This window comes from Eumetopias jubatus, unplaced genomic scaffold (genome assembly GCF_037043125.1).
Source record: "Eumetopias jubatus isolate StellerSeaLion01/CBP00866 unplaced genomic scaffold, mEumJub1_p1.0 scaffold_1, whole genome shotgun sequence".
Lineage (NCBI taxonomy): Eukaryota > Metazoa > Chordata > Mammalia > Carnivora > Otariidae > Eumetopias > Eumetopias jubatus.
Window position 1 is genome coordinate 166,785,607 of NW_028274807.1, and position 21,356 is coordinate 166,806,962.

Consider the following 21,356-nt stretch of genomic DNA (forward strand, 5'->3'; position numbering starts at 1 on the left):
AGGCGCGCCTCGCCGCGACGCTAAACTTCCGCGCCGGAAGTGGGCGGCCAGGCTGCCCGGCTGGGGGCAGTGCCCGAGAGCCAAAGCTGGAGTAGGGCCCCGGGCCAGCTAGACTGAGAGGCGTTGACAAGGCCCATAGGCGAAATCATAGAGGGGCTTTCGCGCCTCGGGGGAAGAGAAACCCGACTGCAGCGGATGGGAGCCGGCTCTCTGTGAAGATGGCGGGGCCGGAGCTGCTGCTCGACTCTAACATCCGCCTTTGGGTGGTCCTACCCATCGTTATCATCACCTTCTTTGTGGGCATGATCCGCCACTACGTGTCCATCCTGCTGCAGAGCGACAAGAAGCTCACCCAGGAACAAGTCTCCGACAGGTCAGCGCCTTCCCTCTCCGTCGGCCTCACTCCCCAGTGACCTTGGGCAAGAAAGTACAGGGGTATTGTCAGTTTGTCCGGGTTGACATCGCGCCCCCACTGGCTGGGTGACCTTGCCAGTGTTACCTCTGTGTTTCACTTTAGCCATCTGTAAAATGAGGATAACAGGAGATGCCTCATAGAGCAGGTGTGGGGGTCAAATTTTAAATGAAGCCTACAAAGCCTTTAGCACACGTCTTGGGATGTATTAAGTGCTCAAAAAAATTGTTGCTGTTGTTAGGCCAGTCGCCAACCCTCTTATCTATGAACTGTATATAAGGTGGGTGTGTTTACGCTACTCGTTTTACCAAACTACTGTGGTGGTCAGCTGAGATACTAAGTATCCAAGTGCTGTGCAAATGTAAAATTGCCGTAGAAATGTGAGGGATTGTAATTACCATTTCTCCTTCAGGAGTGGAGGCAACTTGTTCCTCATGTGCTTCATTACAGTATTTATCTGTGGAGAGAGGTGATTTGAGATCATTTTAGGTATCTAGACTTGTGCCCCCTCCATATTAAAATTAAAAAAAAATATTTTCCAGTGAATCATTGTGATTATTTTCAGAGATCATCTCAGGGAAATGTTGCTGTGTCTTTAACACTTCGCTATCACTTATTAATCTTCCATTTTAAGAAAGAGCAAGCTTTGGGCTCAGAACTTTCCACAGGCAACAGTGTCTTACTAAAATTTTAATTATGTTTTGTTTTTATTGTGTTTATGTTAAGTTTCTATTTGTGGCAACTAATACTGGTTTTCCATTGTCTGGCAACTTAAAGATTTATTTTAAAACTTACATAAGTAGAAAAAGTTGATATGTAAAAAACACTAAGTTTTTAATAGTATGAGGTGCTAGTGAATAAAACAAAAATCATAACCATGGAATGAGAATGACTGAAGTTTGGGAAGCACTGCTTTATCATTTTCAGTTGTGCTTCCCAATTAGGCTGAGAATAATATAAAAATAATAATAATAATAAACATTTATTAAGCACTTATTCTATGCCAGGCACTAAGCTAAGCACTTACATTCATTAACTTATTTAACGTTCAGAGCAACTCTTATGAGATAGATGCTGCTGTCCCATTTTATAGAAACTGAGGCTTAAGAGGTTCCATGGTCACACATGATGACATTCAGGACTTGAGGGCAAATTTTCTGGTTCCCAAGTCTGGAGTTCTTTCCACAACACCACAGGGGCCACTTCAATTATTTTTCTGTGGCATCAGTTCCAGAACTGATGAGAACCAACCTCCTGGAGAGACCTGAAGTCAGTTCACCACAGAAAAGAAGGCTATAAAAAGATGTAATGTGAAGAGAGCTCAGATATTTAGCATTTATTTATTGACACCAATAAATTGTTCTCATTTTATCCTCACAATCACACCAAGTTAGATAAGCCTGAACCCATTTTTACAGTTGAAGAAAAGAAAGCCAGAGAAATTAAGTAGCCTACCCAAAATAACCAAAATTGTAAAATATTGTGCCTGTACTTGAGCTCAGATCAGTCTCACTCCCCAAGTTAAATTCTCTTGACCACAATTACTGCTGTCATAGATTCTCTGCCACAGTTTTCTGTTCTTGGTCACACTATGTGATTTCAGGGTGTTTCTGAATGATATCACACCCATAGTTCCCCCCCCCTTTTTTTAAGATTTTATTTATTTGTCAGAGAGCGAGAGCAAGCACAAGCAGGGGGAGTGGCAAGCAGAGGGAGGAAACAGGCTCCCCGCTGAGCAGGGAGCCTGATGTGGGACTCTATCCCAGGGCCCTGGCATCATGACCTGAGCCGAAGGCAGACGCTTAGCTGACTGAGCCACCCAGGCGTCCCCACAGCTCCTTTTTCTAAACCAAGATGAAATTCACAGTTCATGCACTCTATAAATAAAAATACTTAAAAAAAACACAACAGAATGTTTGCAACAACATGGATGGGCCTAGAGGCTACTATATGCTAAATGAAATAAGTCAGACAGAGAAAGACAATTACCATATGATTTCACTTATATGTGAAATCTAAAAAACAAAACAAACAAAAGCGGAAAGAGATCCATAAATACAGAAAACAAACTGATGGTTGCCAGAGAGGAGGGAGATAGGGGCATAGGTACAGCATAGTCAATGATAGTGTAATAGCGTTGTATGGTGGCATATGGTAGCTACACGTATGAGCACACCATAATGTATAGAGTTGTCAAATCACTATTTTCTACACCTGAAACTAGTGTGACATTGTGTGTCAATAATACTTCAATAAAAACAACAACATAATGCCCTAGTTGTGACAACAAGGAGAAATAAAAGAAAAATAATTTAATTTCTATTTCATAAATACTTGTTCACAGTGGTCCTCAAAAGTGCAATGCAAGGGCGCCTGGGTGTCTCAGTTGTTAAGCGTCTGCCTTCGGCTCAGGTCATGATCCCAGAGTCCTGGGATCAAGTCCCACATCGGGCTCCCTGCTCCGCAGGAAGCCTGCTTCTCCCTCTCCCACTGCCCCTGCTTGTGTTCCTGCCCTCTCTCTCTCTCTCTCTCTCTGTTAAATAAATAAAATCTTAAAAAAAAAAAGTGCAACGCAAAAGTCAAAGCATGCACCTCACTATAAAATCACCTTAATTGGGACAGGTTCAACTGTAGGCTGATACAGTATTCGCTACTTAGATATTACAGAAGGCAGTGCGATTTTGGATGTGATTTTACTAAATGAGGAACTACTCTTGGTAAAGTTCTGAACAAAACAAAGTGCAATTTTCCCTATATATACTTGGTTGCATACCTGGAAATTGAATATATATAAAAATCACTGCTTCCTTCCCTGTGGGAAAAAAGATGGAATTAGGTTTGAGGCTCAGATAATCAAAAGCAATTCAGTAAGATATTCAGAAGTAGTGTGAGACATGAGATGGTTCTTTGAATTGCATAACTGTCTCCAGCATTGAGGAATACTTAGCATCCCTTACCCCTAACAAATGACAGTTACATTCTCTTTCTTCTCTACCACATCATTTTGACAATCAAAAAAGTTCCACAGATTTCCAGAAGTCCCCTAGAGGGCAGCACCACCTCCATGGAGAACCTCTCTGGTCATAATTGTTTCTTTATGTAAGATGTCTGGATCATGCCAGTTCCAACATGGTGTTACGGTACCCCACCAAGTCATCCTGTGAACTTGGATAGAATGCTGAGCACACAGTTCTGAACCTGCCAAAAAACCAAGTCAAAACGTTTTCTGATCGTAAAACATTCCTCTAAATATAGTATAAGTTTCCATTAGCCTGAATGATCGCAAAATGGAATGTTTGGTTTCATAAATTATTAAGCTTTTGGTGCCTCAAAACTTATTAAAATTTTTCTAAAATATATTAAACCAAAACTGAAAGATAAATGAAAATATATTAGACCATAGTTGGGGATAGAATGGAAAAAATGGTGCTCAAGCTCAAAGAATATACTCTTAGGAAAGGAAAAAAACAAACTCAGGTCTTTAATATATGATTAAACTCCAATTTGAGAAATACCAACTTTTTTTTTAAAAGATTTTATTTGTTTATTTGACAGAGAGTTAGAGAGAGCACAAGTAGGCAGAGAGGAAGGCAGAGGGAGAGGGAGAAGCAGGCTCTCCGCTGAGCAGGGAACCCGATGCAGGGCTCCATCCCAGGACCCTGGGATCATGACCTGAGCCGAAGGCAGCCACTTAACCAACTGAGCCACCCAGGCGCCCCTCCAATTTGAGAAATACCAACTTTAAAAACTAAAGCTTTCGGGGTGTCTGGGTGGCTAGGTTGGTTAAGCATCTGACTCTTGATCTCAGCTTAGGTCTTGATCTTAGAGTGGGTGTGGAGCCTACTTAAATTAAAAAAACAAAACAAAACAAAAACTAAAACTAAAGCTTTCTTTTAAGAAAATGTCTTTCACTTGCAAATTATCAATGCAAAAGAGTTTTGTCTTTATAACCAGTATAAGGACTTATTTTTCAAGAGTAATAGAAATGGAAATGCAAAATTAAAAATTTCTTGTAGCATCTGCAGACCTCAGAGAAACTGAGTGTTTAGAATATACAGGATAATTCAAACTTGCCTTGATTTAGGGTTGAAATGCCTCAAGGTCATGGTTCTCAATCCCAGTTCTACAAAATCACTCAGCAGTGAAAATATAGGAGATGTAGCTGAATTTCTGTTGATTATAGTGCCTGAAGAAGACCTGAATTATCCACAGTCAACAAGTTTTTACTGATGATCTACCATGCGCCCTGCACTGTACCATATGCTATAGGTACAAGATATGACAAGGCCAAGACCCTACTCTCAGGGAGTTTCAGTCCACGTGACAAAACATGCAAAAGAAAAATAATAGGTACCTTTAATCTAGTGCTTAGGATATGCCACATGCAGTGGTAATCACTTTAAATGAAATGATATATACGAAGAACTCAGCTTAAAATCCTCAGTATTTCCCTTTTGCTCCTTTTCTTTTTTTTTTTAAGTACTCTCCACATCCAACATGGGGTCTGAACTCACAACCCTGAGGTCAAGAGTCACACGTTCCACCAATGAAGCCAGCCAGGTGCCCCACTCTTTTTTTTTTTAACTATTTTTAAGTGTACAATTCAGTGGCAGTAAGTATATTCTCAGTCAGTATATTGTTGTGCAACCATCCCCATCATTCACTTCCAAAGTATTTTTGTCATCCCAAACAAACTTTGAACATATTAAGTAATAACTCCCCATCTCTTCTCCACCCAGTTCCTGCAGCCAGCATTCTACTTTCTGTTTCTATGAACTTGACTACTCTAGGTACCTTATGTAAGTGGAATCATACAATATTTGTCCCTCTGTGCCTTATTTTACTTAGCATAATGTTTTCAAGGCTCATCCAATGTTATAGCATGTGTCATATTTCAATACATTTTTTAGCTAAATGAAATATACAATGTGACAATTCGACATACATATACTTTCTGAATTGATTGCCACAATCCAGTTAACATATGTATCACCTCACAAGAATGCTTAAGATCTACTCTGTTAGTAAATTTCAAGTATATTACACAGTTTTATTGACTATAGTCACTATACTATATGTTAAACCCCCAGAGTTTACTCATCTTATAACTACCTTTTGGCCACCATCTCCCCATCTCCCTCATCCCCCAGTAACCACCAGTTTACTTTCTGTTTCTATGAGTTTGACTTTTTTTTTTTTTAGATTCCAAATAAAAGTGAGATCATACAGCGTTTGTCTTTCTCTGGCTAATTTCACTTAGCATAATGCCCTCAAGTTTCAACCATGTTGTTGCAGATGGCAGGATCTCCTTTCTCCTGGCTAATGTTCCATTGTGTTTGTGTTTGTATATGTGCTACTGAACTGTGTGTTTAAATAGGATTATAGTGATAAATTTTATGTTATGTATTTTTTACCACGATTAAAAAAAATACACTGGGATGCATGTGGCCTTATATAGTATGTCTCTTGCACGTCTCTCAAGTCTCATTTTCACCATGTTTTCTGTAGTTCTCTTTCTTCTAGCCATGTGGCCTTTTCTCAGGTCCTCAGAGACATAGTCTTTATGCCTGCTGTATGTAGGGCTTCTGCCCATGCTGTTCCCTCCAGCACTTTGCCAAGGTAATCTCTAGTTGTCCTTAAGATTCCAACATAGTCATGCATCATCATCAAAGCTTTTTCCCAGACCTTGACTTCCTAGACATGGTCAAATCCCCATATTATATACTCCCACCGTACCATCCATCTCTCTTTCCTAGGACATAATAGGTGAATTTCACATTTATTACTGTGGTTATTTAATCAGTGTCTTTCTCTCCCACTAGATGTTAACTTCCATAAGATACTTGGTTGTTGTTGTTGTTGTTTTAAGATTTATTTATTTGAGAGGGAGAAGGAGAGAATCCTCAAGCCCGCTCCCCCCAGCCAAGTGCAGAGCCCGATGAAGGACCGGATCCCAGGACCCTGAGATCATAACCTAAGCCAAAATCAAGAGTCAGCCGCTTAACTGACTAAACCACCCAAGTGCCCTGAGATACTTTTTTTTTTGTTAAAATTTTATTTATTTATTTGGCAGAGACACAGTGAGAGAGGGAACACAAGCAGGGGGAGTGGGAGAGGGAGAAGCAGGCTTCCCGCAGACAGGGAGCCCGATGCGGGGCTCCATTCAAGGACCCTGGGATCATGACCTGAGCTGAAGGTAGACGCTTAATGACTGAGCCACCCAGGCACCCCGAGATATTTGCTTTTTGATCACTATTATTCATGTCACCTAATAGTACGTGGCATTCAGAAGCTGAAGAGGTATTTGTCCAATGAAAACAAAACTGTTATTGTGCAGAATATGAAAGAAGGCATGGGGAATTTAAATGACTCAGCCAAGATCACATACCTAATAAGTGGCAGAGCCAGGATTTGAACCCATCTGTTCAACTCCAGAGCTTAAATTTTTATCCATTACTCTAGACCCAATGCTGCCTAAACCATCAGTGATGAAGGACCAGTTTTTTGGGTTTTTTTTAATTTCCAATCTATCATAGACTGATGCTTTTGTAAAATACTGTAGTACATATTTATTTGGATGTTGTGGAAATACCAAATTATTATAAACGTTTCTAAACCCTTACTCTCAATATCTGCGCTTAACCTCGTCACAGACCAGCACTGGTACATAGGCCACAGTTGGAGTACCTTTAGACTAGCTCCCAGGGACAGAACATATTGCACGTCACCTCTGTAGGCCTGTGTGTAGAGCAGTCAACTGTACAGTACAATGAGGTCAAGAGGAGGAAGACCAGAGAGAATTTCATGAGGGCCCCAGGCAGAGTTTCATGGAGAAGGCAGGGCTTAAAGAAGGTGTTATGGTATGTGGGGCAGAACTCGTGAAGCAGAGGGGCACTAAAGCATTCCCAGCACGTGGAAAGGCTAGACTATGCATAAGGTGACAAGGGGACCCTGATTAGAGCAGATGGTTTATACTGAGGAGTAGAGAGAAAACCAAGCACGGTTTTTATGTTGTTCCTTTCTGTCTGCATTTTTTTTCACTTTTCAAGAAGTATTTCCATTAACTTAAGGAGGTGCCCCCGCCCCCATTAAAACAACTTTTAAAAACCTAGCAAACATTGGTATTTTGATCTCTGTTCTGTTTGGCATCTGTATCTTAGCACACCTACTTTTATCGCACTCTGTTATCTTTAATGATCAATTATAGTCAGATATCACCAAATAATTTATTAATTCAGTAAATGTTTATTGAGAGTTTACTAACAGTCTGAATCCTCCTGGAATTTCTATTTGTTGTCTGTCAGGGAACAACCCTGTCAAATCCTGTACTCATTTCTCTGTGGGGTTTTAAAAGTTCTTTCTTTTTTCCTCACCCTTCCTCCCTCCTCCTGCCCCCAGATCTTCTGAGGAGCATCCAACTCTTACTCTTTTCACTCAGAGAACGTTCCTTCTTAGCTTCTTAAAAAGTAAGAAAAAGCTGAGGGGGATGTTCCAAATGTGCCTTCCTCAGAAATCTTTTGTTCATAAACGTAGTGACTTCTTTTTTGAAGACCTGATTGTTGGGTTAAATGTGTTATATTGGTTTTAAAGATACTTGTATTTTGAAAAGTGTCCCCACAGGACTGTTGCCAAATAGGTTCTCTCTTGTATTTAAATAGGTCTTCTACTCTTATTCTCTCATTTTCTTCTAGTGTTTCTCTTTTAAAAATCTCATTGTCTTGGTTGTATTTTTCAGTCAAGTCCTAATTCGGAGCAGAGTCCTCAGGGAAAACGGAAAATACATTCCCAAACAGGTACTCATTTATCTTTAATTAAAAGCTCTATGATTCACTGTGAGGGCAGTAGATATCTGAATGTTTAATGAGGGGACTCGTTGGGGAAAGCTGAAGTTTGGCAAATCTGTAATTAAGCTGTAGCCTAGTGGTATCTGCTGTCATTGTGACCTCGCCCTTCTTAGGAAATTGTTTTTAAATGTGACTCAGCTAAAGTGTCAGGTTGGCTGCCAAGTAGGCGGCCAGCTCTGAGTGTAACAGCCTATTCCAAGGGCCTTCTGACTAAACCTCTGGGGAATAATTTGACAACTTGCTATGTCACAGTTTTAAGACTTAAAAAGCTCTCTTTTCTACTAGTCTTTCTTGACACGAAAATATTACTTCAACAACCCAGAGGATGGATTTTTCAAAAAAACTAAAAGGAAGGTAGTGCCTCCTTCTCCTATGACTGGTATGTTTACTCCCTTCTGTCATCTTTAAGGAAGATTCTTAACAGGAGTTGGGGGGAGGGCAGGGAGGATGTGAATTTATTTAAATGTTAAATTGTATAAGATAATAATCTAAGGGCCTTAGAGATCATTTAGTACCGGGATCTACACAAGTGGAGCTCTCTTTTTCAAATAAATCATCTGGGAACCCCAATATATAGAGTGGATTTAAAAAAAAAGAGCCCTTGGCTGGGGGGTGAGAAAGCTAGAGCCATCGTCCCTTTGTCTCTTCCCTCTGCTGTTCCTCAGGACCCAGGGCTCTGCAGAGCACAGTTGGAAAAGCATCCCAGTCCCAGCTCCTACCCAGTGCCTGGATCCCGTTGCTGACAGATGGCCACCCAGCTTCTGTCTGAAAGAGGAGGAGCTCTTAACCACTTCCCTAGGCCAGCCATTCCTTTGTCATACATGATTGCTTAGCCCACCCTACAGTTTTTGCTCTAACAGATTTCTTACTTCCGCTGACCCTAGTCATGTGAAAAAAAATAGCACTTTTAAAGTAAAACAAAATAATTTATTATTCTGTGTTGGCTGTCCTCTCATTTTAATACTCATTTCTCTAGGTAAGAAACCGAGACAGAAGGTACAGCAATTGATTTTAATAAGTCTTTTAGAAAACCCACAAGAAACAAAAGACCAATTTGTGTATGAAAAGATATTTGACTTCACTAAAATCCACAGAATGCAAATTAGAACAAGATATCCTTTTAATTTTTTTTTTTAAGATTTAATTATTTGAGGGAGAGAGAGAGATGTGCACACATGAGGTAGGGGGTGGGGGGATAGAAGCAGAAGGAGCTAAAGAGAGAGAATCTGAAACCGACTCCCCACAGAGCACAGAGCCCAGTGTAGGGCTCGAACACATGACCCTGAGATCATGACCTGAGCCAAAATCTAGAGTCGATGCTTAAGCAACTGAGCCACCCAGGCGCCCCCAAGATGTCCTTTTTAGACCATTAAACTGGCAAAGATTGAAAGCTTCACAAAGCTGCTACTGTCAAAGTCATGGGAAGTTAGGCCCTCTCACTATTGTTGAAGGACAATCTGACGGTATTTGTCAATTTTTAAATGTTCAAACCCCTTGACCCAGAAATTCTTCTAAGAGTTTCTCTTACAGAAACACATCAACATGCAGATTTATGTACTAGGTAGTTGTGGCAACAGTGCTTATAGGCAAAAAAATAAAAAAATAAAAAATAAGAACAATCTATAGGTCCATCCAAAAGTAATAAGTATGACCACATAGTAGATTCCTATGCACACACTGAACATAGTGAGAGAGAGAGATTCTACCAATGTGAAAATACCATTTACGGTATATTTACTTTTTTAAAATTAAGAAGCAGATTAGTAAGCATAATATCCCTTCATTGTGTATATATGGAAACTTGTGTGTACACATATACGTGCATATTTATACACATATGTATAAAGATGGAAGGATATGCAACAAACTGTTAAAAGTATTCAGAGTGCGCTCAGAGAAACTGTCTACATCCTATGTTTCCAAGTCATTTAAATTTTTTACGTGAACTTGTATTTAATGATCATGTAAATTAAAAATTTCTAGAAAATCAGGGAGAAGTCCCTGCCAACAGTTGTAAAATGTTGTGGTCTCTTGTTTTTGTCATAGATCCCACCATGCTCACAGACATGATGAAAGGCAATGTAACAAATGTGCTCCCTATGATTCTTATTGGTGGTTGGATCAACATGACTTTCTCAGGCTTTGTCACAAGTAAGTTACAGACCTGGAAGACTTCAGGTTCACTTATCTATGATCCTTTCCCATATCCCTGTTCAGAGAAATCCAAGTGCTGCTGAGACTAAAATAACAGGTCCCATATTCTCTATTGGAAACTAATCACAGTCTTTTTTTTTTTTTAAGATTGTATTTATTTGAGAGAGGGAGAGCATGAGAGAGCAAGCATGAGCAAGGGGAAGGGCAGAGAGTGAGGGAGAGAGAGAAGCAGGCTCCCTGTTGAGCAGGAAGCCCAACATGTCCCAGGACCCTGAGATCTTGACCTGAGCCAAAGGCAGACACTTCACCGACTGAGCTACCCAGGTGCCCTGGAAACTAATCACATTCTTTGAAAAAAAATTAATATGCCATGATTTTATGGCTCGTATCCCAAACTCATCATTAGTTCATGATGTGGATACTTTTTTACAAATAGGAACTTAAGTGAACGGCTTGCTCCTTTGTATCCAAAATTAATTCTAGTTAAGTAGGATGAAGGGAAGCATGTTTCTATTTTTTTTTTTTAAGATTTTATTTATTTGACAGAGCTAGACACAGCGAGAGAGGGAACACAAGCAGGGGAAGTGGGAGAGGGAGAAGCAGGCTTCCCGCCAAGCAGGACCCTGGGATCATGACCTGAGCTGAAGGCAGATGCTTAACGACTGAGCCACAAAGGCACCCCAGCATGTTTCTATTTTGACTTCATTTTCTAAGTATTGCAGTGAGTTGTTTGTCTATTTGTTTATAATTTGTTTTGAATCAATTTCATTTCTCAGGAATATAGTTCTCTATGTGTATATATTCCACTTTGGGTTTAACAGTATAGTGCAAGTTTCTTTTCTAATTTTAAGTCATAACTCAGAGTCCCTGTTGTTAAGCAATAGAGAAGCTGGTGTTCAAGGAACTATAACAGAGTGACATTTGACTGTTATTTTTTTTTTCAGAAATTGACACAAATTTCCTGGTAGAAATCATTTTCTAACTATGGTACAGAGTTTCCACCTCCTCAGGGAAGGATTACATGCATTCATGCTTAAACTGTTCTAAAAACAGCAAGGAAAGATTGTAAACTTTCTCTCTCTTTTCTGCAGCCAAGGTCCCATTTCCACTGACTCTCCGTTTTAAGCCTATGCTGCAACAGGGAATTGAACTACTCACATTAGATGCATCCTGGTAAGAACTTTCTTTCCTTTATAAAAACACAAAATCTAAAACTAATGTCCCTTAAAGAACACGATTTCCAATTTGCATACTTCACTGGAATAGATTTTTGGTTTTTCTCATTGAAATTCCACTGAAAATGCCATGGGTGGATTATGACAACTTTTAGCCTACCCCAAGTGATTTCTTTATATACTCTTTGGGTGATAGAAAAGTGTGAACTCTGTTAATTCCAAAATAACTACCTATGTTCTTTCACTTTGCTTTCCTAGGGTGAGTTCTGCATCCTGGTACTTCCTCAATGTTTTTGGGCTTCGAAGCATTTACTCCCTGATTCTGGGCCAAGATAATGGTAAGAAGCATGTTGGGTTTAATAAGCAAATACTTTGATACACAATCATCCATGCCAGGGCCAGAAAACTCATGTAGGCTGTTCTGTTTGTTAGCATAGTCAAATACCATGCTTTACTCCCTAAACTTCTAAAGTTTCTGAGGTATTCTGCAAGAGTCTTAAAAATTCCAGGGTCGGGGAGCCTGACTGGCTCAGTCGGTGGAGCATGCGACTCTTGATCTCAGGGTTGTAAGTTCAAGCCCCACCCTGGGTGTAGAGATTATTTAAAATCTTTAAAAAAAAAAAAAAATTCCAGGGGCACCTGGGTGGCTCAGTCGTTGGGCATCTGCCTTTGGCCCACGTCATGATCCCAGAGTCCTGGGATCGAGCCCCGCATCGGGCTCCCTGCTCGGCAGGAAGCCTGCTTCTCCCTCTCCCACTCCCCCTGCTTGTGTTCCCTCTTTCGCTGTGTCTCTCTCTGTTAAATAAATAAAAAAATCTTAAAAAAAAAAAAAATTCCAGGGTCAACTGAAGATCTTAATTCTCCCTGGAAATCATGGGGGCAATATTTAGTTCCCTGAAGTCTGAAAGCCTCCTGTGAGGAATCCAGTACCAGTAATGTAAGCCTGTAAACTGAAGCTGAAACAAGGCCTGGTTTGACCAGTTAGTTCATTGCCTAGAGTTCTTCCCAGGACTAATCCTGGCTCTCTTATTTCATGGCTGGGACCTTGGGCAAGTGACTTAACCACTTGAATCCTGTGCTCATTCGTAAAACAGAGACCTTAATAATTAGCTTCAGAGTTTGTTGTGAGGAGTGAATGACGTAGACTATGGAAAGCACTTAGTAAAGTACCTGGCATAAGGTAGTTGCTTAGTAACCGGTAGCGTAGTTATTGTTTACATTTGAAATAAAGTGTAGCACTTCCTTCAGTTACCTTCTGTTATTATCATGCCAACTTTTCAGGAGAGGTAAAGTGACTTTCCCTAGGTCACATAGCCAGTGTGTGGGAGGGCCAGTCAGGGAATCTGTCATGTGGTACTCATTCATTCCTGAGCATCTGTCAGTGTTGCATGAGGACCCTTCTTCCCGGAGGGTCCTGGGTGCTTGCCGAGCCCCGGCGGTCACATAGGTGTGTCTTAATCTGCAGCCGCAGACCAGTCACGGATGATGCAGGAGCAGATGACGGGAGCAGCCATGGCCATGCCTGCAGACACCAACAAAGCTTTCAAGGTACACTCACACCTCCTTCTGTACCTTCACTAACACTCTGAAAGGCATTAGCAGACAGTTACTTTGAAGACCGGTTCCCTGAAGTGAGTGTGATATGTATGGTTCCATCATTTAAATTTAGCAAAAATGAATTTTTGTTTACATATTTCTTATTCCTTAGACAGAGTCAGCTATTAAATAAATTGGAAATTCTTGGTGCTTTTACCTAGTTTTTAAATGCTTACTCAAATTTAATCCACACTGTAAATGAAGCTGTAGAAGAGCCCATTCAGAGACACCAGGTAAACATTTAGGATATTTTGAGCTATTTTGGACCCTGTGGACATCAGATATAAATTTCATTTAAAAAAAAAAGATCAATACTTAAAAGCCTTTTCATGAAATGATTCTGCAATATGTAAAGTCCAGTATAATTTTTGTACAGCAAAATCTCACTAATTTTTCATGATAAAGACTAGAAATAGAAAAGAATTTGCTCATCTTGATGAAAGGCATCTATGAAAACCCACAGCTAACATCATACTCAGTGGTGAAACACTAACAGCTTTTCCCCTAAGATTAGGAACAAGATAAAGACTATCCACTCGTGCCACTTCTGTTGACCGTTGTGCTGGATGATCAGCCAGGCCCGTTAGGCAAGAAGAAGTAAAAAGCATCCACATTAGAAAGGAAGAAGGAAATGATCTGTTTACAGATGACATGGTCTTGTATATAGAATATTGTAAACAACCCACAAGATAAACTGTGTAGAGCTAACAAACAAGTCCAGCAAGGTTTTAGAAGATGCAGGGTAAAGATGCAAAAATCAGGGGCACCTGGGTGGCTCAGTAGTTGAGCGTCTGCCTTCGGCTCAGGTCGTGATCCCAGGGTTCTGGGGTCGAGCCCCGCGTTGGGCTCCCTGCTCTGCGGGAAGCCTGCTTCTCCTCCTCCCACTCCCCCTGCTTGTGTTCCCTCTCACTGTGTCTCTCTCTGTCAAATAAATAAAATCTTTAAAAAACAAAACAAAACAAAACAAAAATCAGTTGTTATTTCTACACACTGGTAATAAAAAATCTGAAAATGAAATTAAGAAAAAAATTCCAGGGACGCCTGGGTGGCTCAGTCGGTTAAGTGTCTGCCATTGGCTCAGGTCATGATCCCAGGGTCCTGGGATCGAGTCCTGCATCAGGCTCCCTGCTCAGCAAGGAGCCACTTCTCCCTCTGCCTACCACCCCCCTGCTTGTACTATCGCACTCTCTCTCTCTCTCACTCTCTCTCTGGCAAATAAATAAAATATTTTAAAAAAAAAGAAAATTCCATTTACATAGTGTCAAAAAGAATAAAATACTTAGAAAGAAATTCAACAAAAGAAAGACAAGACTTGTACACTGAAATTACAAAGCTTTGCTAAAGAAATTAGGTAAGACCTGAATAAATGGAAAGATATCCATGTTCATGGATTAGAAGACTTAATATTGTCAAGGTGGCAGTACTCCCAAAATTGATCTACAGAGTCAATACAGTCCCTCTCAAAATTCCACGTACCTTTTTTGCAGAAATTGACAGGCTGATCCTGAAGGTCATATGGAAATGCAAGAGACCCAGAATAGCCCAAAAAACTTTAATATGAATAAAGTTGGAAGACTCACATTTCCCGATTTTAAAACCTACTTCAGAGCTACAATAATCAAGACTGTGTGGTACTGGCATAAGGATAGATCTGTAGATCAGTGGAGTAGAATTGAGAGGTCAGAAATAAACCCATATGTTTAAGATCAATTGACTTTCGTCAGAGGTGCAAAGACAGTTCAGTGGGGGAAAGAATAGTCTTACTGCTGACTGGGTACAGAGTTTCTGTTTCAGGGGATGAAAATTTTTGGAAATACATAGTCTTGATGGTTGTACAACATTGTGAATGTAATTAATGCCATTGAATTGTATACTTACAAAGGTTAAAAGTGGCAAATTTTATGTTATATATATTTTACCACAATAAAAAAAAGAAAAACTTTAAATGGTGTAAGAGCTAAAACATAAAACCCTTAGAAGAAAACATAGGTGTAAAATGTTTGACGCTGGATTAGGCAGTGACTTCTTAGACATGACGTTAAAAGTACAAGTGACAAAAGGAAAAATAGATGAATGGAACTTTGTAAAAATGAAAACTTTTGTACTTCAAAGGCACGATCAAGAAAATGAAAAGATAGTATTAGAGAACATGTTTGCAAATCATATCTCTAATAAGGGTCTAGTATTCAGAATAAAGAACTCTCAGAACTCAGCCATAGTAAGACATCCCAGTTAAAAACGGGCAAAAGTTTTGAACAAACATTTCTCCACAGAAGATATACAAATACCCAATAAGCTCATGAAAGCATGCTCAACATTGTTAGCCATTGGAGAAATGCAAATCAAAACCACAGTGACTCACTCGATGACTGTAATAAAAAAGATGGACACGAACAGGTGTTGACAAGGATGTGGAGAAATTGGAATCATCCTACTTGCTGGTAATGGTGCAGCCACTTTGGAAAGCAGTTTTTAGCCTATCCTCAAAAAGTTAAACATAATTACCATATGACCAGCAATTCTGCACTTAGGTAAATAGCCAAGGGAATTGAAAACTTATGCCCACACAAAAACTTGTACAAGAATGTTCAGAGGGGCCCCTGGGTGCGTCAGTCAGTTAAGCGTCTGCCTTCAGCTCAGATCATGATCCCAGGGTCCTGGAATCAAGCCCTGCATCGGGCTCCCTGCTCTGCTGGGAGCCTGCTTCTCCCTCTCCCTCTGCCTGCCACTCCCCCTGCTTGTGCTCTCTCTCTCTCTCTCTCTCTCTTTCTCTCTCTTCCTCCCTGTGTCAAATAAATCTTTAAATAAAAGGTTGGGGGGGGCACCTGGGTGGCTCAGTCGTTAAGCATCTGCCTTCGGCTCAGGTCATGATCCCAGGGTCCTGGGATCGAGCCCCACGTCGGGCTCCCTGCTCAGCGAGAAGCCTGCTTCTCCCTCTCCCACTCCCCCTGCTTGTGTTCCCTCTCTCACTGTCTCTCTCTCTGTCAAATGAAAAAATAAAATCTTTAAAAAAAAAGATGTTCAGAGCACATTCATAATAGTCCAAGAAGAGAAACAATCCAAATGTGCATTTTATGAACAGATGAACAAAATGAAACATTTTGGAATATACATACAGTGTATGAACAATGAAAGTGTTCAGTGGAATATTAACAAAAAGGAATGATGTACTAATACATGCTGCAGCAGGGAGGAACCTTGAAAACATCATAAGTGAAAGAAACCAGTAAGAAAAAGCCACATATTGTATCCAGAAGAGATGAATCCAAAGAAAGTAAAGTGGTAGTTGCCAGAGGTTGGGGGAGGAGTTTAATGGGGAGCATCTGCTATTTGAAATAGAGTTTCTTTTTGTGGTGATGAAAGTGTTCCGGAATTAGGTAGTTGTGATGGTTTTGTGAACATACTAAAAACCACTAAATTGTACATATTCCAAGGGTGAAGTTTATGGTATGTGAATTGTATTTTTAAACAAAGAATGGAGGGGCACCTGGGTGGCTCAGTTGGTTAAGTGTCTGCCTTTGGCTTGGGTCATGATCCCAGAGTCCTGGGATCAAGCCCCACGTCGGACTCCTTGCTCAGTGGGGAGTCTGATTCTCGCCCTTCCTCTTCCTCTGCTCCTCTCCCCCTGCTCTTGTTCTCTCTGTCTCAAATAAATAAATAAAATCTTTAAAAAAAAAAAAGATGAGTGGATAAAGGTGATGTATGTACACACACACACACACACACACACACACACACAATGGAATATTACTCAACAAGCAATCAAAAAATGAAATCTTGCCATTTGCAACGATGTGGATGGAGCTAGAATGTATTATACTAAGTGAAGTCAGTCAGAGAATATGATTGCACTTGTGGAATTTAAGAAACAAAAGAGACGAACATATGGGGAGCAGGGAGAGAGGGAAACAAACCATGAGAGACTCTTAACGATAGAGAACAAACAGGGTTGAACAAACAGGGTTGATGGAGGGAGGTGAGTGGGGGAATGGACTAGATGGATGATGTAAGTGATGAATCACTGAATTCTATTCCTGAATCCAATATTGCACTGTATGTTAACTAACTAGAATTTAAATAAAAAAGTTTTTTAAAAAGCCATGAGCTAACATTTGTATTGCATATTATATTTCCTAAAGCGTTTTTTTAAACCTACTAATTAAAGGCAAAAGTAATCAGCGTTAATAGACTATTTGAGAAATGTCATTAGTTACTAGCTCTAGTGGCCTCAGACAAATAATTTTACCTTTTTTAGCCTTATTCTCTTTGCCTACAAATTGAGCACAGGGGTGCACAGGGCAGGTGGCAGCCCCTACCTCATAGATTAAATGAGTTTATACGTGTAAATAGCTTAATCCAGCTGCTGGCCAGCCACATCAGCACTGCTCTTAGTAACAGCCCTTCTATCCCTTCCCTGGTGTGTTCTTCCTTTGCAGACAGAGTGGGAAGCTTTGGAGCTGACGGATCACCAGTGGGCACTGGATGATGTCGAAGAGGAGCTCATGGCCAAAGACCTCCACTTCGAAGGCATGTTCAAGAAGGAATTACAGACCTCTATTTTTTGAAGACCACACAGGGATTTGCTGTGTCAGGAACTCAGAGTAGTGGTTAACTTTGTAACTTTGGTTTGAGCTGGAAGCCTCTCAGAATAAAAAGGAAGATGCATGAGCCGGCAGGTGTTCCGCAGGAAGTGTTCTTATCTGAGCCAGGTTCCCCTGTATGTCTGAAACTAGAGACGTTTGAGGAGTCTGTGCTAGATAACTTACCCAGAAACAGCTATTTTTAAAATGTTTTACATTTTCCTTCTGGTGACTCTGATAATGAAAGTCAAAGAAAGGGGGAATACTCAAGCTAGTAATAATATATAAAACTTAGCAAAAATTCAGTCTTTGGAAAAAGCATTGTCCGTTATACCCTAATTATTAAGTGCAGTCAGCCTGACTTCTAACCACAGTGAACACCTGTTTTCTTGGGATCCAAACACCCCTTGTGTTTTACCTTTAATTTTTTGTTAGTATTTGTACAACTTTCTTTACACAAATAATACATTTTCATTACTGAAAATTTAGGAGCTATGGATAAGCAAAGTGAAAGCTCCCTGTGTTGTTCCTTTTGAGCCTACAGAGTGACATAAAGAGCAAATGGGTCAAAACCTGATTCAGATAAGCTCTTTTCAGAGTGAATACCCAGGGCTAGGGCAGACTTAGCCAGCCTTCTATCTCAACACTGTCCGGTGAAAATCGGCAACACTGAGACACTGCCGGATTCTCAAGTGCCTTTGGGATCACCAAAGATAGGATACATAATCTGAGGTCTTGAGCTGGAGTTCAGAAGGTATCAAATCCATTGACAGATCAACAGTGCTGTCCCGAATATGGCTACTCCGTTGAACGTAAGACCTCCTTTCCCAATTACTCTGGATAAGAGAGTTTACGTATCACTGTAAGAAGGGAGAAAGGGCAATTGCAGGCAGACACATAGTTAAGGTTGGCCCAGGAATCATTCTGTCTGAATTAACTGTCCCCGGGAAGTGGCTGGGCGCCATTTCTGTACCAAGAGGTGAATGTAATTTGCATGTTGAACGCTGCAATCAAGAACAAACAACTCTTGACTCTACCAATTAAAACATCCTGTTTTCTCTGCCTATAAAACGTTGCCTCTGTGGGTCACTAAAAGCCTTCTGCCACAGTTATAAGTGTCTTGTGGATCAGTGCTGAAGAGTCAAAGATGAAAAAGATGTGGCGTGCTTGGGTGGCTCAGTCTGTTAAGCGTCCTCCTTCGGCTCAGGTCATGGTCCCAGGGTCCTGGGATGAAGCCCCCCATCGGGCTCCCTGCTCATCAGGAAGTCGGCTTCTCTCTCTCCCCGCCTCCCGCCCCTCCCCCAACTCATGAGTGCTCTCTCTCTCATAAATAAAATCTTAAAAAAAAAAAAAAGATGTGACCCCTGCCCTGAAGGAACTCAGAGAGACACATAAGAAATTGATGGTTCTGAAGCTCTGACCCTCCCCTCCAGAGTAATGCACATGGGCATAGACACACACAATTCCCAGGTAGCACAGGGGTGTTGCTAGATCTCCAAAGCCTAGTCATAGTGACTTACAGTCCCATGCTAAGAAAGCCTGACTTTAAGATATTTAAAATAGCTGCTTAAAATATTAAAGGAGCAAGGGTTCACAGGGGAGCTAACCTTTGACCTGGGTCTTGAGAGAGTTCTGCAGTGTAGAAGGTCATTCCAAGCAGACAGAACCAGCAAAGACCTGCAGATTAAAATGTCTACAATTTGGGGCGCCTGGGTGGCTCAGATGGTTAAGCATCTGCCTTCCGCTCAGGTCATGATCCCAGAGTCCCGGGATCGAACCCTGCATCAGGCTCCCTGCTGGAGCCTGCTTCTCCCTTTCCTTCTCCGGCTCCCCCTGCTCCCCCTGCTTGTGCTCTAGCTCTCTGTCAAATAAATAAAATCTTTTTAAAAAAATAATAAAATGTCCATAATTATGCTAAGCGAAGTAAGTCAATCAGAAAAAGACATGTATCATATGATCTCACTGATATGAGGAATTCTTAATCTCGGGAAACAAACAGGGTTGCTGGAGTGGGGGTGGAGTGGGAGGGATGGGGTGGCTGGGTGATAGGCGTTGGGGAGGGTATGTGCTATGGTGAGCGCTGTGAATTGTGCAAGACTGTTGAATCACAGACCTGTACCTCTGAAACAGATAATATGTTATATGTTAAAAAAAAATGTCCATAATTTGCTGGACCCAGACTTAAGTGGGGAGTGGTATGGTATATACCAAAAAGTATAGGTTGGACTGGAATGCAATCAGTAATTGATGATTGAGTGATGTCACCCTCGTTCCCATGAGGCATCTCAGCATTTCATTTTGCCTCTTCACCCACACTAAGTTTGCCTTTTTCCCTGTAGCAAAGTTGGGTGGATAAAACGTGAGGCCTTTCCCAGCCATCATGTTGAAGGTAAAAGCACATGTCCTTGACAGCAGCCAATCAAAGGGAAAATCCAAGTTTGTTTTATCAGGCTCTTCCAGGAATCAGCGCACAAGTTCAGCATACAGTGCTTATCGTGGGTGTTTCCTGGAGTCCAACCTGGGCCAGGCTACCGAATGAGCATCTTACCTTTTCCATCAACCTGGACTTAACACTCAAAATCATTTAGGACAATCTGAAATGTCCATTTACTGATCATGGTGTGGAAGGTACCAGGCATGGAAGTCTAAATATTGACAGATGTACAACGCATCTCTGAAAAACAATGAAGACTTAGATTTGAGAATAGTAGGTAAACTTGCACTTCGGGGCAAAGTCTATGTGGTTCTTTTATTTGGTTGAAAGGACCAAATATGATGGGCAGATGTGTAAGTGAACAACATGGAGGATTATGAACTGTAAGAAATATTGCAGTTGCAAATGACAGAAACGGGACTCAACTTGGCTTAAGCAATTTTTAAAAGGAATGTAAATGGCTGAATAACCAAAATGGTCAGTTGGCTTCAAGTTTAGCTGGATCCGGGTTCTCAAATGATGTCATCAGGACTGAGTTGCTTCCTCAACTCTTTTTTTTTTTTTAAAGATTTGTCCATTTTAAAGAGCATGCATGAGCGAGCAAGGGATGGAACAAAGGGAGAGGGAGACAACAGTCTCCCCGCTCAGCGCAGAGCCCGATGCAGGGCTCAATCCTAGGACCCCAAAATCATGACCTGAGTCGAAATCAAGAGTCGGCTGCCTGACCGACTGAGCCACCCAGGCATCCCTCAACTCTCCTTAAGGCAGTCTGTCTTCCCCTGGAGACACTGGCTCAGTGAAAAGAAAACACTCCTTTCTGAAACTTTCCAGTAAGTCAGGTAATAGACCTGATTCGGGTCACGTGCAAATTCTATGAAATGTTTAGCCCCACCTAAACTGTAAGGACCAAAGGTGGGATGGAGGTGATTCCTTAGAGGAAAACTGGGGTTTTGTTGCCAGAAGAAAGTGGCAGGGGTACCAGGCAAGAAAAAACAATAATTTTTACCCTTTAATCACCCAAACTGTCTGGAACGTTACCAAAAGGAGGTATTGCCCCTGTCCTAGTAGGCAATAAAGTCTGCAAACTTTTACGGGATTTCTACAATATGCTCGGGGTCGCGTTAGATATTTTCAGATCTTTCTATTCACTCATTTACTGAC

The 21,356-nt window shown here is 41.0% G+C and overlaps 1 protein-coding gene across 1 annotated transcript; it reads left to right on the forward strand.

The window, feature by feature from the left end:
* Window positions 1–38: 38 nt before the first annotated feature.
* Window positions 39–19,661, forward strand: EMC3 (ER membrane protein complex subunit 3). Its single transcript, XM_028101654.2, has 8 exons — window positions 39–373; window positions 8,148–8,205; window positions 8,542–8,635; window positions 10,303–10,407; window positions 11,502–11,583; window positions 11,844–11,923; window positions 13,051–13,133; window positions 17,618–19,661. The coding sequence occupies exons 1-8, from the start codon at window positions 219–221 to the stop codon at window positions 17,744–17,746; spliced, it is 786 nt and encodes a 261-aa protein (XP_027957455.1). The 5' UTR covers window positions 39–218; the 3' UTR covers window positions 17,747–19,661.
* The last annotated feature ends 1,695 nt before the right edge of the window (window positions 19,662–21,356 follow it).

Bases quoted from the DNA above. Each gene is read 5' to 3' on its own strand.
- EMC3 (XM_028101654.2), top strand. From the start codon at position 219: ATGGCGGGGCCGGAGCTGCTGCTCGACTCTAACATCCGCCTTTGGGTG. The intron at 374-8,147 runs GTCAGCGCCTTC...TGTATTTTTCAG, and splicing joins CAGGAACAAGTCTCCGACAG to TCAAGTCCTAATTCGGAGCA. The intron at 10,408-11,501 runs GTAAGTTACAGA...TCTTTTCTGCAG, and splicing joins TTTCTCAGGCTTTGTCACAA to CCAAGGTCCCATTTCCACTG.